At 46.4% G+C, this 15,644-nt stretch overlaps 1 protein-coding gene across 1 annotated transcript in view; it reads left to right on the top strand.

Moving 5' to 3' along the window:
* TCF7L1 (transcription factor 7 like 1) overlaps nt 1-15,644 on the top strand; it is a 202,661-nt gene that overhangs the window by 159,532 nt on the left and 27,485 nt on the right. Inside the window, exon 4 of the mRNA XM_019969482.2 lies at nt 15,087-15,170. Coding sequence (XP_019825041.2) covers nt 15,087-15,170 — 84 coding nt within the window. The remainder of the gene's footprint in view (nt 1-15,086; nt 15,171-15,644) is intronic.

Below are 15,644 nucleotides of genomic sequence, written 5' to 3'. Positions count from 1 at the left end.
AGGCTAAGTCTTAACCACTGGATTGCCAGGGAAGTCCCAGGAAGGAAGGTTCTTTCTTTTTAAACAAAATAAACAAGTGGGACCTAATTAAACTTAAAAGAAAAGACAACCCACAGAATGGGAGAAAATAATAGCCAATGAAACAACTGACAAAGAATTAATTTTCAAAATACACAAGCAGCTCATATAACTCAATACGGGAAAAACAAACAACCCAATCATAAAGTGGGAAAAAGACCTAAACAGACATTTCTCCAAAGGAAACATACAGATGACTAACAAACACGTGAAAAGATGCTCAACATCGCTCATCATTAGAGAAATGCAAATCAAAACTACAATGAGATACCACCTCACACCAGTCAGAATGACCGTCATCAAAAAGTCTACAAATAATAAATGCTGGAGAGGGTGTGGAGAAAAGGGAACCCTCTTGCATTGCTGGTGGGAATGTAAGTTGACATGGTCTTTATGGAAGATGGTTTGGAGATTCCTTTAAAAAAAAAAAAAAAAGGAATAAAACCTCCATATGACCCAGCAGTCCCACTCCTAGGCGTATACCTTGAGGAAACCAAAATTGAAAAAGACACATGTATCCCAGTGTTCATTGCAGCACTATTTACAACAGCTAGAACATGGAAGCAATCTAGATGTCCATCGACAGATGAATGAATAAAGAAGCTGTGGTACATATATACAGTGGAATACTACTCAGCCATAAAAAGGAATACATTTGAGTCTAGAACCTATTATACAGAGTGAAGCAAGTCAGAAAGAGAAATGTAAATACCATATACTGACACATATATATAGAATCTAGAAAGATGGCACTGATGAATTTATTTTTAGGGCAGCAGTGGTTGAGAACAGACCTATGGACACAGCAGAGAGGGAGGAGGGAAAGAGTGAGATGTATGGAGAGAATAACATGGAAATTTACAGTACCATATGTAAAATAGCCAGCCAATGGGAATTTGCTATATGACTTGGGGAACTCAAACAGGAGCTCTGTGAAAAATCTAGAGGGGTGGGATGGGGAGGGAGGCTCTGGAGGGAGGGGAGGCTCAGGAGGAGGGGACATGGCTGTACCTATGGCTGATTCTTGTTGATGTTTGACAGAAAACAGCAAAATTCTATAATTATCCTTCAATTAAAAAATAAAGTGGCAAAAAAAAAATTGGCAGTACCACATAGCATGCAGGATCTTAGTTCCCCAACGAGGGATTGAACCCTCACCCTCTGCATTGAGAGCTCAGAGTCTTAACCACTGGATCGCCAGGAATGTCCCTCTCCATCTTTAAAATGAGAATGATAGCATCTGCTTTATCCATATCCAAGGATCAGCAACATCAAATGAATTAACTAAAGTGCTTTCACAACTAAGTGACTGCAGAAGTGTATTCTGCCGCATGCCCCAGCTCAGATGCCATCTCCTGTGTGAAGTCTTCAGCGTTTCCATGAGAATTCTACCCCCTGCAGTCCTCTTCTCTGAACCTGTCATCTGCTGACTTATATTCCAGTTGTTTATACGCCTTTAAAAAAAATCTCCGCTGTGACATATCATGCACATAAACCACCACCTGATAGAGGAGGTAACCATTAAACATCTATGGAGTGTTTTGCACAGAGCTTTTGCTGCCTCTTGGTCAGTTTTATAAGTACAAGTAGGCAGTTGTGAAAGAATGAGAAGCCATCTGCTAGTTTTAAATAGCATAGTTTTATGTTTTAGAAGGTTTCCCTGGTGGCTCGGACAGTAAAGAATCTGCCTGGAGAAGGGAATGGCAACCCGTTCCAGTATTCTTGCCTGGGAAATCCCATGGATATAGGACCCTGGTGGGCTACAGCCTATGGGTTCACAGAGTCGGACACAATTAAGCACGCATTTATGGGCACTGAAAATGTTTTAGAAAGATATTTCTGGAGGGCCAGTGAAGGGTGAGCTGGAAGAGATGAGTAGAAAGACAGAAGCATTGTTGACACTGTGGAAGAAGACTGGGACCCCTTAGTCTCCATCCAACAACCTATTCTTTGATGTGGACACCAGACATTTTTTTCAGTCTGGGGCCAAATGCCCTGTAGCCCACACTCCACCCCTTTCTCTGTCCATGCAATTATTCTGGCAAGAATATTGGAGAGGGTTGCCATTTCTTCCTCCAATGGATCTTCCTGACCCAGGGATCGAACCTGGGTCTGCTGCATCAGCAGCCGGGTTCTTCTTTACCACTGGCCACCTGAAAAGGCCCGCCTCCTGGATAGTCAAGCCAACACTGAACAGGAGCCAGGAGACCAGATGCAGATCCTGCAGTGGCCTAGCTATGAAATAGGGAGAACCTGAACCCTAGAATCTAGAAAGATGCTCAGGATCCATGGAACTTGGTAGCCAACAGGAGATAGGGGAGGTGGCTGAAGGCGTTAAGGTGGTGGATTTGGGGGTTTCTAGTTGGGGAAACTGAAGGTGCAGTTTGGGGGGATGAAAATAATCTAGAGTTGCTATTATATTCATAGCTTTGCTTACTGTTTCAGTAGTATACTATATGCTGCATGCTGTGCTGTGCTTAGTTGCTCGGCCATGTCTGACTCTTTGCAACCCCATGGACCACACCTGCCAGGCTTTGTGGAAATGTCAAATGAGTAAGAAAAGCACAAAGAAGAAAGTAAAATTGCCCGAAATGCTAAAACCCAGTGAGAACATTTCCGTGACTCTCCTTCTGGTTCCACAGCTGGCTTTACTCATTGAACAGTTTGCCCAAGACATTTATGTAGGTCAATAAGTGTAGACCATCTAGGGGGCACACAGAGCCTGGAACCACAGGAGCCAAAATGGGAGAGGGCTTATGGGCAGGAAATGTGTTTCCCCAGAGATGTCCATAGAATTTGGCAGATAAAAAGCCAGTTGCCTTTATTTTCCTTCTCAGGTCTTCAGGGGCCTGGTAGTAACCAGATGGGTGGGAAGTGGAAGTGGCAGCGGCTTCCTGGGCTGCCCTCTGCCTTTGCACACGTCCACACCCCGCAGACCACGCCCTCATCTCCCATCAGACCTGCCCTCCTCCCTCCCTAGTGAAAGTCGAATACAACAAAGACTGCACAGTTCTCTGGAATTACGAGGAACCCCAGAGACCCTCTCCTAGGCCTCCTCCCACCTTCCGCTACCCCTGTTCATTTCGCACTCACCCTTTCTCTGCCCCCGCCCACCACCACCCCCCTCCCCCCATAGACTGTAAAGCCCTTTTTTGGTTGCACACGTTTTTTCTGTCCTTCAAATCAGTACCTGTCCAGATGACAATTCCCAGCCTCACTTATAAGAGAAATGCAAATGGAAACTATGGTGAGCTCGTGTTTTTCACCTGTCCACCTGGCAAAGATCATTACATTGAATAACACTATGTGGGCAGGGGCTTGGGGAGATGAGCTCCCTTGTGCATTGCTGGTAAGGGTGTAGACAGGGAGGTCTTTGGTAATACTCTCCAAAAGCCAGGGGTCCAGGGACTTCCCTGCTGGTCCAGCGGCTAAGACTCTGTGCTTCCAATTCAGGGGACCGGGTTTCGATCCCTGGTCCAGGAACTAGATCTCACATGCCACAATTAAGAGATCCTATGTGCTACAACTAAGATATAGAGTAGCCAAATAAAATAAATATTTTTTTAAAAAGCCAAAGGTACATACCTTTGACCTAGCAGTTCCCTCTCAACTGGAAATAGGTCCTACAACTGTACTCAGACATGAGCAATGTGATGAGGATATTCATGGTGGCAAAAGACTGGGAAGCACCTGTATGTCTACGACTATGCAGCTGGTTAGAAGGTTGTGTTACCTTCATGCTGTGGACAGCGCAGGCCATTAAGAGAATGAGGCAGCTCTGCGTGTGCGGGTGTGTGATCAGCCCCACGTGCGCATGATGGTGGTGCACGGGCAGAGGCCATAGCAGGGCCGTGGCAGATGATTGTACCTGGAGGCAGGGGTTCACTGTCGGTGTATACCAGACGTGGCCACAGCAAGACCAGAGCCAGAGGGAGAGGAGAAGGGGTCAGGCAGGGGTCTGCCCAGGGAACAGATGGCCAGGTCTTCAACACAAGTCCCTGTGAAGAAGCTTCTTTCTCTATGATGTATCCATTGTCAGGCAGTGAGCACAGAAACTGCCTGGGCCCAGCAGCATGCTTGCATGCTAAGTCGCTTCCATTGTGTCAGGCTCTTTGCGACCCCATGGATTATAGCCTGCCAGGCTCCTCTGTCCATGGGATTCCCCAGGCAAGAATATTGGAGTGAAAAAAAAAAAAAAAAGAATATTGGAGTGGGTAGTCATGCCCTCCTCCAGGGAATCTTTCCAACCCAGGGATTGAACCCACATCTCCTGTGGCTCCTGCATTGGAGGCAGATTCTTTACCGCTGAGTCACCAGGGAAGCTCCTAGGCCCAGCAGACACAAGGTAAAAGTCACTGCAAGAGGGTACATAGGACACAGGAGGTGCGTAACTCCAGACTTGGAAATGAGGACCTAAAAGCAGTTTGACTCTGACTTTTCTGGAAAGCCCAGGTCTCCATCCCAGAGGCCCCTTCACAGAGTGGGAGCCCCCATAGCTCTGGGGACAGAGTTCCCCTGCTCCCTCCAGAAGGAGGACACTGCAGTCAGGAAGACGTGCCTGGTTGAGTGTCCCGCTCTCCCTCAAGACCACTTCAGCTGAGAAACACACATGGCAGCCTCCCACCACCTGTGGACACAGCAAGCAGCCCCAGCCAATCATAAGCATCTCTTCCCCACCCTGCAGTCGGCGACTCACCGTGGGAGCTCACAGTCAGCCACAGTGGGAAGATTTTCACTATGAATACAAGCAAGTGCTGCAAAGCAGGCTTCATCTTTCTGTTTTCGCTTAGACAGCCAGTTGTTAAACATTTACCCATACAGGATCGCTCCCCACAGAGCACCTGGAGATGAGTGAGGGGCTGAATCCTATTAATTAGCTCTTCCCTGCCCCTGGGAAAAGTGCAGGTAAGAGGCTCATTGCACAAAAATTACTACATTTTAGTGACGAAACACATATTTCCTGAGAGCGTGTCATGTGCCCGACCTTGGTCCTCTCCTGGGTGACCATTCCTGTAAATAAAAAACCCTTTATTCCCATTTTACTGGCGAGAAAGCAGAGGTTATTCAAGGTCAAGAAACGTCCTCAGGAACACAGCTCGGAAGTGGGGGTCAGATTTGAGCCCCTCAACTCAGGCTCCACTCCCTGGCACGCCCTGTGCTTTAGACGAGCATTTGATTTCTCTTCCATAGAAGGCCATCTGGTTTGGGTCCCAAGCTTCAGGCTGATGAAGTGAAACAGTCTCATTTTAAAAGGTGAGACGACCTAGTTCAGAGAGGTTAGAGAGAGTCTGGAACCCTGCTCTCTAAACTTTTGTGCTCTGTCCTTTCACCACTAAAAATTGGCCTCTGGTAGAGATATTTTTTAAAACAACTTTCTTCAGCTCTGGTGGTGTTCAGTTGCTAGGTCCTGTCCGTCTCTTTGCAACCCCATGGACTGCAACACGCCAGGCTCCTCTGTCCTCCACTATTACCTGGAGTTTGCTCAATATCCATTGAGTCAATGATACTATCTAACCATCTCATCCTCTGTCACCCCCTTTTCCTCCTGCCCTCAATCTTTCCCAGCATCAGGGTCTTTCCCGGTAAGTTGGCTCTTCGCATCAAGTAGCCAGAGTTTTGGAGCTTCAGCATCAGTCCTTCCAATGAATATTCAGGATTGATTTCCTTTAGTACTGACTGGTTTGATCTTGCTATCCAAGGGACTCTCAAAAGTCTTCTCCAGCACCACTGTTCGAAAGCATCAATTCTTTGGTGCTCAGCCTTCTTTATGGTCCAACTCTCATATCTGTACTTGACTACTGGAAAAAATATAGCTTTGACTATATGAAACCTTTGTTGGCAAAGTGATGTCTCTGCTTTTTAATATGCTGTCTAGGGTTGTCAAAGCCTTTCTTCCAAGAAGCAAGCTTCTTTTTATTTCATGGCTGCAGTCACCATCCGCAGTGATTTTTTCAACCCAAGAAAATAAAATCTGTCTCTTGGGAGTTCCCTGGTGGTCCAGTGGTTAAGAATCTGTGCTTGCAATGTAGGGGGCACTGGTTTGATCCCTGTTTGGGGAACTAAGTTCGTACATGCTACAAGGTGTGGTCAAAAAAGGGAGAAAAAAATCTGGTAGGCAAAATGGCCAGATTCTCTGAATTGGGAGAGAAAGAGAATAGGTTGAGGCCATGCAGGAAAGAAGGGGAATTATTGGGGGAAAGGGCAGGAAATGGGTACTTATGGGGAAACTGAAACCCAGCCAGCCCACTCTTATTTTTGAGTTTACTCTATAGTCATGGAATGTTCTTGGAGCCCCTCTGCTGCCAGTGCACAGAGGGGCTCCAAAAATATTTATTGACTAAGTTGCTGTGACAGGTGCTAGAGAGACAAAATTCCCTTCCCTGGCTTAAAACACTAGCCACATGTGGTTCTAAATAACTTTTCCAAGGAAAATTGGGTCTGTCATATTAAGTTGAAAAGTCACTTATCATAGGGCTTTATAGATTTATTAATTGGATTTATTTGTAACAACTCACCTATCAACAAAACTTCAAGAAGGAACACAGCCATCTACACTTGAGCAAAACCAAAAAAGGTGGTTGTATTGGGGGTTTAGTGCTATTCAGAAAATTAAGCAGATGCAGAAACTAGTCATCTATAGATAAAGGAAATAAAGGATAAGAGTGTAAACCTTTTTTATACTTTGCTCCTGGAACTGTGTCTAATCCATCAAGTTTGGGAACGAGTTCTTCTAATGCATGCTCAGTCGCTCAATCGTGTCTGACTCTTTGCAACCCCATGGAGTATAGCCCACGAGGCTCATTTTCCATGGGACTTTCCAGGCAAGAATACTGGAGTGGGTTGCCATTTCTTCCTCCAGGGGATCTTCCAACCCAACAATCAAACCTGGGTCTCCGGTGTCTCCTGCATTGCACGCATATTCTTTACCACTGAGCCACTGGGGAAGCCAGTTTTTCTACTTCTTTCATTTTATCTTTTTCAGTGACTTTGTTTTTTAATTCAGCTGTTCCAGGGCTTAGTTGCAGTACTCAGGATCTTTGATCTTCCATTGTGGCGTGTAGGATCTTTTTTAGTTTTGTTGTTGTTCAGTCGCTCAGTCATGTCTGACTCTCTGCGACCCTATGAATTGCAGCACGCCAGGCTTCCCTGTCCTTCAGTATCCTGGAGTGTGCTCAAACTCATGTCCATTGAGTTAAAGATGCCACTCAATCTTTCCCAGCATCAGGGTCTTTTCCAATGAATCGGCTCTTTGCATAAGGTTGCCAGAGTACTGGAGCTTCAGCTTCAGCATCAGTCCTTCCAATGAATATTCAGGGTTGATTTCCTTTAACATTAACTGGTTTGATCTCCTTGCTGTCCAAGGGACTCTCAAAAGTCTTCTGCAGCGCCACAATTCAAAACCATCTATTCTTCTGCACTCAGCCTTCTTTATGGTCCGACTCTCACATCCATACATAATTACTGGAAAAACCATAGCTTTGATATATGGACCTTTGTTGGCAAAGTGATGTCTTTGCTTTTTAATACATTGTCTAGGTTTGTCATAGCTTTTCTTCCAAGGAACAAACGTCTTTTGGCTATAGTCACCATCCACAGTGATTTTGGAGCCAAAGAAAATAAAATCTAAAAAAAAAAAAAAGGAAAAGAAAATCTGTCACTGTTTCCATTTGTTTCCCATCTGTTTGCCATGAAATGATGGGACTGGTTGCCATGATCTTTGTTTTTTGAATGTTGGGTTTTAAGCCAGCTTTTTCCACTCTTCTCATTCACCTTCATCAAGAGGCTCTTTAGTTCTTCTTCGCTTTCTGGCATTAGGGTGGTGTCATCTGCATATCTGAGGTTATTGATATTTCTCCCAGCAATCTTGATTCCAGCTTGTGCTTCATCCAGCCCAGCGTTTCTCATGATGTATTCCTCATGTAAGTTCAACAAGCAGGGTGACAATATATAGTCTGGACGTACTCCTTTCCTAGTTTGGAACCAGTCCATTGTTCCATGTCTTGTTCTAACTGTTGCTTCTTGCCCTGCATACAGGTTTCTCAGAAGGCTGGTAAGGTGGTCTGGTATTCGCATCTCTTTAAGAATTTTTCCACAGTCTGTTGTCATCCATACAGTCAAAGGCTTTAGCATAGTCATTAAGCAGAAGTAGATGTTTTTATGGCATTCTCTTGCTTTTTCTATGATCCAGCGGATATTGACAATTTGATCTCTGATTCCTCTGCCTTCTCTAAATCCAGCTTGTATTTTTTTTGTTACAGCATGCATACTCTTAGTTGCAGTGTGTGGGATCTAGTTCCCTGACCAGAGATCAAACCCAGGCATCCTGCTTTGGGAGTGTGGTATCTTAGCCACTGGACCACCAGGAAATCCCTATAATACAATTCTTGATGTTAAAAATCACCTTTAAAAGGGATCGGAGAGTGGATGGCCATCTGCCTTCAGGGTTGGGTCTCTGGCCTGTGTTCCTGGATGGCTGGCCCACCATATGATCTGGGAGGGAGGCTTGGGAAGGTCTTCTCTGTATTAAAAGGAGCCCAATTCTAGTGTCCCAGAATCTTCATTCACCATGAGGGACCAGAGAGGTAGGAAAGACTGGTCACCTAAGCTGATGAGCTTCTGATCCAACACATGAAAACCATGAGACAGGAAAGGTAGAGACAGGGGCCCTTTCTTTCTGTGCCAAGTCTGTCCCTCCCCACAAGGAGAAGAGGCATTTGGTGGAGTGAAGCTGACTTGCCTTCTGGCTTCCGGCTGTAAGGAGCCCCTAACTGGGAACACTGATCTTGTGTCTGTACCATGAGGCTTAGCTTCCTCTCTTGCCTGGACCTGCTTACAGGGTTTTCTGTGAGAACACTTAGATGGGGAGAATGTGGGCGTTGCCAAGAGTCCTGAGTGTCCTGTCTCTATCACAGCAAGTTTGGAACTGGGGGGCCTGGTGGGGAAGGAGCTGTCCCTACCTTCTGGGAGGCAGAGGGTTAATCTCCAGCGCTCATTGGCAGTTCTGCCTCTGGACAGGGCATGCTGGGATTTCCTCCCAGCTGTTTTGCATCATGAAGATTTGTGTGCTGGGGAAATTCCAGGGCACAGCTGCAATTAATCTGCTGCACGGTCTCCAGGCACAACACAGTTCTGCAGGCCCAGCGCCCCACCTCCCTCCAGGAGGAGGGCTCCGGTTCTCCAGTGAGAGACCCTACACAGGGACCCTTCCCCAGGCTGGACCTGAGCAGAAACTGCCCACCTGTGCTGTGGCTTAATTGTTCAGTTGTGACTGACTCTTTGTGACCTCATGGACCATAGCCTGCCAGGCTCCTCTGTCCCTAGGATTTCCTAGGAAGGAATATTGGAGTGGGTTGACATGCCCTCCTCCAGGGAATCTTCCCAACCCAGGGATAGAACTCAGGTCTCCCAAGTTGCAGGTGGATTCTTTACTGTCTGAGCCACCAAGAAAGCCCCTGCCCACCTGGCCAAGGGCTATCCCCATGGAGGGGCCTGGGGAGGGGCCCGAGATACTGAAAGGATCCCAGAACATTCAGAAAAAGAGCAGGAGCACCCTTTATAAATAATAAGGCCAAAATAACACTGATAGCGGGGCTTCCCAGGTGGCACTAGTGGTAAAGAACCTGCCTGCCAATGACGTAAGAGATGCAGGTTCGATCCCTGGTCAGGAAGGTCCCCTGGAGAAGGGCATGGTAACCCACTCCAGTATTCTTGCCTGGAGAATTCTACGGACAGAGGAACCAGGCAGGCTACAGCCCATGGGGTTGCAAAGAGTCAGATGCAACCAAGCCCACAGGCAGGCAGTGCTGATAGCAACATTTGATAAAGACGTCAGCAAGGGAGGAAGGAAAGAAAACTATTCAGTCTCACTTAAGAATATAGAAGTAAAAATCTGAAAATATTCATGTTTAGCATTCCACAATACATACAAGTACAAACAAACCCCTGTGATCGAATAGGATTTACCTGGAGAATGCAAGGGTGCTTCAGTGTAAGGAAATCTGTTTCTAGGTATAATCTCCAGTCTGAGTCAAGTGAGAGAAACCACCTTTTCGGTAGATCCTAAGAGAAGTCAACATCTGCCCCAGTGAAAGAGATTTGAAAATAGGAATAGAATCATCCTTCCTTAACATAAAGACACATTCTAAACCACAGCCTCACTCTACCTAACTGAACCACAATACCACAATAGCAGATCTTCCTATATATATATATGTATATGTGTGTGTATAACTGAATCACTGTGCTATACACCTGAAACTGATGCAACATTGTAAATCAACTATAAAAAAGTAGAGACAGGAAACTTCCCTGGTGGTTCAGTGGCTAAGACTCCACATTTCTAATGCCGGGGGCACCAGTTCGATACCTAGTTGGGGAACTAAGATCCTACATGCTGCATGGCCCAGCCAAAAGAAAAGAAAATTTAAAAAAAAAACACTTTAACAACTTCAAGTGTGTTCCATGGAACCCTCACACACGGAAAAGAGTTTCCCAGATTCAGTAAGATTGGAAAGCTGCCTACCTAGCCTGTCTCAGAGAGTCACCGCACACAGCAGCATGTTAAGTAGCATTTGTAAATTGAGGGTTAGCAGTCCTCACCATTTGGGTCCTCACCATTCTTTCTGTTTTTTTGACACAAAAGAGAGTGCTTATCCCATAAGCGATGACTCTTGCTGTTGCTTGGCCATCGGTGCATTGAGGCCCCACAGGTCCCTTGTGCTCCATCCCAGTGAGCATCCCCTAGTAGGGAGGTGCTGAAGTCCGACCATGATACACTGGTCAGGAGCCAGCTGTGGCCAGTTGGACAGAGCTTAGGCTGGGCTTGGAGAAACCAGCAGTTTTCATTTGTCCACATGCCATCACTATGCAGAGCATCTAGGCTCAGCCACACATCTCTTAATCCCCAAGAACATGTTCTCCACCAATGAGTGATGAGCCCTGTGGGGCTGGCCGCTCGCACATGAGAATTACAGCCAAGAGAGATTTATTTCCGCTGAACATCAGGCTGAGCCTGACTTAGGAGTTTAGGAGTGCACAGCCACCTCCAAAGGTCTGGGGATGCGGTTGGGAAGGCTTACAAGGGGGTGTTGCTGGCTCCTTCTCTCCCAACCTGTGGTGCTGAGAAGCTCAGCTGTCCCTTTAGAACGCTCCTTTCTTCAGAATTATGATGCAGAGATATTCCATGACACCAAGCTACAGGGGCTCCAGCTCTTACAGGTCTCTCCGCACTCCTTACCCCCACCACTGGTTTCAAAATCTTAAAAAAAAAAAAAAACAGCCAAAGAGTAGAAAGAGGGAAACAACAGCCCTCCATTTCCCTACCTTTTGGAATGAACTGTTTCTGAACACAGGCACGCCCATGTGCCACACCCTCAACCTCCATGATCGGCTGGAGCTGGAAGGGTCCTGCAAAGATGCATACTATTCCCGGAACCCCCTCTCCACAGCTGCCTGACTGATCTGTAAGGAGCCAGACTTCAGTGGTGGACCAGGCTAAAGATCTTTAGCCACCCTCCAAGCTTCCAGGTTTCAGTTATAATTAGTGAGTGAGAGTGGGCCCTGTGTGCGGGAAAGGAATCCCTCAGTGTTGGTGGGAATGTAAGTTGGAGCAGCTACTCTGGAAAAAACTAAAAACGGAGTTACCTTATGATCCAGCAATCCTACTCCTTAGGCATATATCTGGAGAAAACTGTAATTTGAAAAGATACATGCACCCCCACATTCATAGCAGCACTATTTACAGTAGCCAAGACAAGGCAGCAACCTTAACATCCGTTGACAGATAAATGGATAAAGAGGATGTGGTACATATACACTATGGAATATTGTTGTTGTTGTTCAGTTGCTAAGTCATGTCTGACTCTTTTCGGCCCCATGGACTATAGCCAACCAGGCTCCTCTGTTCATGGGATTTTCTAGGCAAGAATACTGGAGTGGGTTTCCATTTCCTTCTCTGGGGGATCTTTCCAACCCAGGGTCAAACCTGCTCTTTACCTGAGCAGATTCTTTACCCGAGCCACCTAAGAAGCCCACGATGAAATATTACTCAGCCATAAAAAAATAGTAAAACAATGCTATTTGCAGCAATATAGATGGACCTTAGATATTATCATAGTAAGTGAAGTAACTCAGACAAAGACAAATACTATATGATATCCCTTATATGGAAATCTACAATATGATACAAATGAACTTACTTACAAAACTAAACAGACTCACAGACATAGAAAATAAACTTATGGTCACCAAAAGGGAAAGGGGGTGGGAGAGGGCTAAATTAGGAACTTGGGAGTAGCCGATACAGACTGCCATGTACAAAATAGACAGAGTCCTACTGTCCAGCACAGGGAGTTATATTCAATATCTTATAATAACCTATAATGAAAAAGAATACACACACACACACATACATACATAGTCAGTTTTGCCCCTCCCAGAGATATTTGGTGAAGTTTGGAAATTTGGCAAAGTCTGGAGACATTTTTGGTTATTATAACCAGGCAGAAGAGTGAGTGCTACTGGTATTCAATAGGTAGAAGCCAGGGATGCTGCTAAACATCTTCAAATGCACAGGACAGCCCCCACTACAAAGAATTCTGTAGCCCCAAATGTCAATGGTGCCACAGTTGAGAAACTGCAAGAATCCTACAAGCTTGCTATGTCTACCAGCCCATAAGCTAAGCAGATAGTATTCTTAAAGAGCCCAAACTCCAGCACTGTCCCAAATCAGGATTCAGATCAATTCCTCTGCACCACCCCAACATGCGTGTCTAAGAAAGCAACAAGAGTGAAGAGTGTTCGGTGTTGACCCTCGTGACTGTAGACAGGGAACCAGATGCTGGAAGAGTTGATGGATTTTAGGAACACTGGTGTTTCATGTGGCGGGGGGTAAATTTGGAACACTTCACCTGGTATTTGTGGTTGTAGAGAAACAAGTGTGATAATCAGTACTCAACATGCAAGCTCTGGCCACCTCAAGAGTCCCTACAGTAATACATTGCCATGTATGTATTCATTCAGCTTCTGGGTGGCCAGCCCTGTTTGAGACATAAAAGGAGAGAAAAAAAACCCATCAGAGCCAAGAAAAGGCTATGGGGGGCAATGGAATGTTCCAGAAGATTGTGTTAAGAAAAGCTTTATGAATCATGTTGTGGTGAGGAGTGTGGGATTTGAAGTCAAGAGACCTCAGCTCCAGCTTTTCATAACGTGGGCAAGTCATCTGCCCTGAATTTACTTCCATTAGCTCGTCTTGCAGTTTAAGACAGCCACCCCAGCATGTCATAGCAGAGTTGTCATGGAAGTTAAACTGTTTTACATATGTAAGTCTGCTGTGAAAACTGTCAGGGTGGCACAAAAGTTATTCACTGAGGAAATGAGTTTTTACTAATGATACATTTGTCCAGTGCCGTTGACTTGCCAAAGGCATTTAAATCGCAGTTAGTTCATCTAGGAAATGTAGGCTCTGAGAAGGGAAATAAATGAGTGGGGGTGTAAAGGAAGGAAGCAAATAAGATAGGCAGAAGGTAGGGACAAAGATGACACTCAGCTGGGGGAGAGGCAGGAGACCAGAGGGCTCAGAGTGGACCTGTCCTTATTCACGAGGTCCCCATTCATTTCCACCTCCCATGGCCGGGCCCACTTGGCCCACCCCAGCTGCTGTCTGTCCACTCCCTGGGCCTTAGCTAATGTGTCCTTGGGTTGTGATTCCTGCCTGTGGACACCTTGTGGCAAGTCCAGCCCCTGCCCTCTCAGTCATATTTTTGTGGTTGATGGAGAGCAAAGGGGTACTACCCAACCTCCTTTCCTGACCTCTGCTCAGAGCTCAAGGCCAAGTCATGATTTTATTCCCCAGTCCCAAAACTGAAGCAAGGGGGTAATTCAAAGACTTCTTTCTGTCTCCCTGGGGAAACATTTCCTGGAGCCATCACTTCCCATGAGGGCTCAAATTTTCAAAGTAACCTCAAGAATTCTGCAAAGAGCCTGCAAGGCTGGTCTGCTGCCCAGAAGCACTGTATCAGTGTTGACACTAAGCCAGCATGTGTGTTTTGCTCCCGGCAAAGATTAATGGTTTGCTTATGAAAATAATAGCTGCCATTTATCAAATGCCATCCATGGGCACAGGATTGTGTTCAAGACTTGACATTGTCCCTAATCCTTCCAACAACCTGTCAAGTTAGTGATAATCACCTTGCTCTATGGATGAAGAAACTGAGGTTCAGAGTTGTTAAGACACTTATCCAGGGTTACACAGCATAATCAGCAGAGTGAGAACCTGAGCCCATGAACACCCGACTCCAGAGCCCCTCACTGCCTCTCTACCCACTCTCTCCCAGGCTCTTGCCCAAGACTACTAGGCTGGTGTTAATCACTTTTCATTTAAAGTGCATGTGTGAGTGTGTGTGTGTGTGTGTGTGTGTGTGTGTGTGTGTGTGTGTGTGTTAGGGACTGTTTGGTTGGCGTTTTTGCAGTGATGCATGGGAGAGGGCAGGATACTGGAAAATCTTTTCATGATCAAGAAACACTACAGCGAAGTAAAGATCCACATCCTTAATAAGGACAGATATTCCCCGTGACCCTGGAGGTGTCAGGCAGATCGTTTGTATTCCTTCATTCCCCAGATTGCTCTGGAGAGGCTGTTTCCTGGGGAGTGTTGTGTGTGATGCTGTGAGAGATGGAACTGAACAGGCAGGATCACCGTCTTGGAGCCCTGGGTCCCTTGACGAGTCTTGCTGTCTCACACCTAATGACTCTCAGCAGTAGGGGCTTTGAATATTACACTTTGGTTAGTTGTGCTGTCACGTGTTTACCCCAAAATGATGCAGGGGCTGGTGGCGGTAGCGGTGTCGATATATGCTCTACTCTGCTCCGATCTCTGGACACTGACCCAGTAAGGAGCACGCAGGTCGAATGAAGCTTGGTGTCTGCCCCCCAGCCCCTGGCCCCAGCTCACATGGAGCTCTTTCGTGGCCCCCTCTCACCAGCCACATTGTTTTCTGTCCCCTGTGTAGTACCTGCAGATGAAATGGCCGCTCCTCGATGTCCCCGCCAGCGCCACAGTCAAGGACGCCCGGTCACCGTCCCCAGCACACTTGGTAAGTCTGTTCTTCTTAAAGCACAGAAGGGACACTCTCACTGACGTTGTCCCATATCACTGCCTCCACCTTCCCGAAGGTCTAGCAGCGTTGCCCCAAGTGTGAGAGCCAGACGGTCAGGAGTGCAGCAGTTAGAGTGTTGCCTTTGCATGTCCCTACCACTCTTCCACTAACACCTCGGCACACGCACACACCACCCAGGATGTCATGAGCTCAGAAATGCCAGCCCTGCCCCTGGCTTGTATTGGTCCTCCTCCGCCGCCCCTCCACCTTGGCAGCCCAGTTCTCTCTCTCCCACTAGAGCTCGGTTCACAGCCCTCACTTCCTCTTCGGAGCTGCACAGCAACAGTTGAAGAGGCTGTTCTGTACAGGATGTTATAGGAAAGAATCAATTAAAATATATGCAAACAAAAATCCCTAGAGGCAACCAACGTCTTTCTACCAATGTCCGAGGCGACACGGTCACAAAGGAGG

This window comes from Bos indicus, chromosome 11, assembly GCF_029378745.1.
Source record: "Bos indicus isolate NIAB-ARS_2022 breed Sahiwal x Tharparkar chromosome 11, NIAB-ARS_B.indTharparkar_mat_pri_1.0, whole genome shotgun sequence".
In the NCBI taxonomy this organism is placed as follows: Eukaryota; Metazoa; Chordata; class Mammalia; order Artiodactyla; family Bovidae; genus Bos; species Bos indicus.
This window is presented reverse-complemented; position numbering and strand designations above follow the sequence as displayed.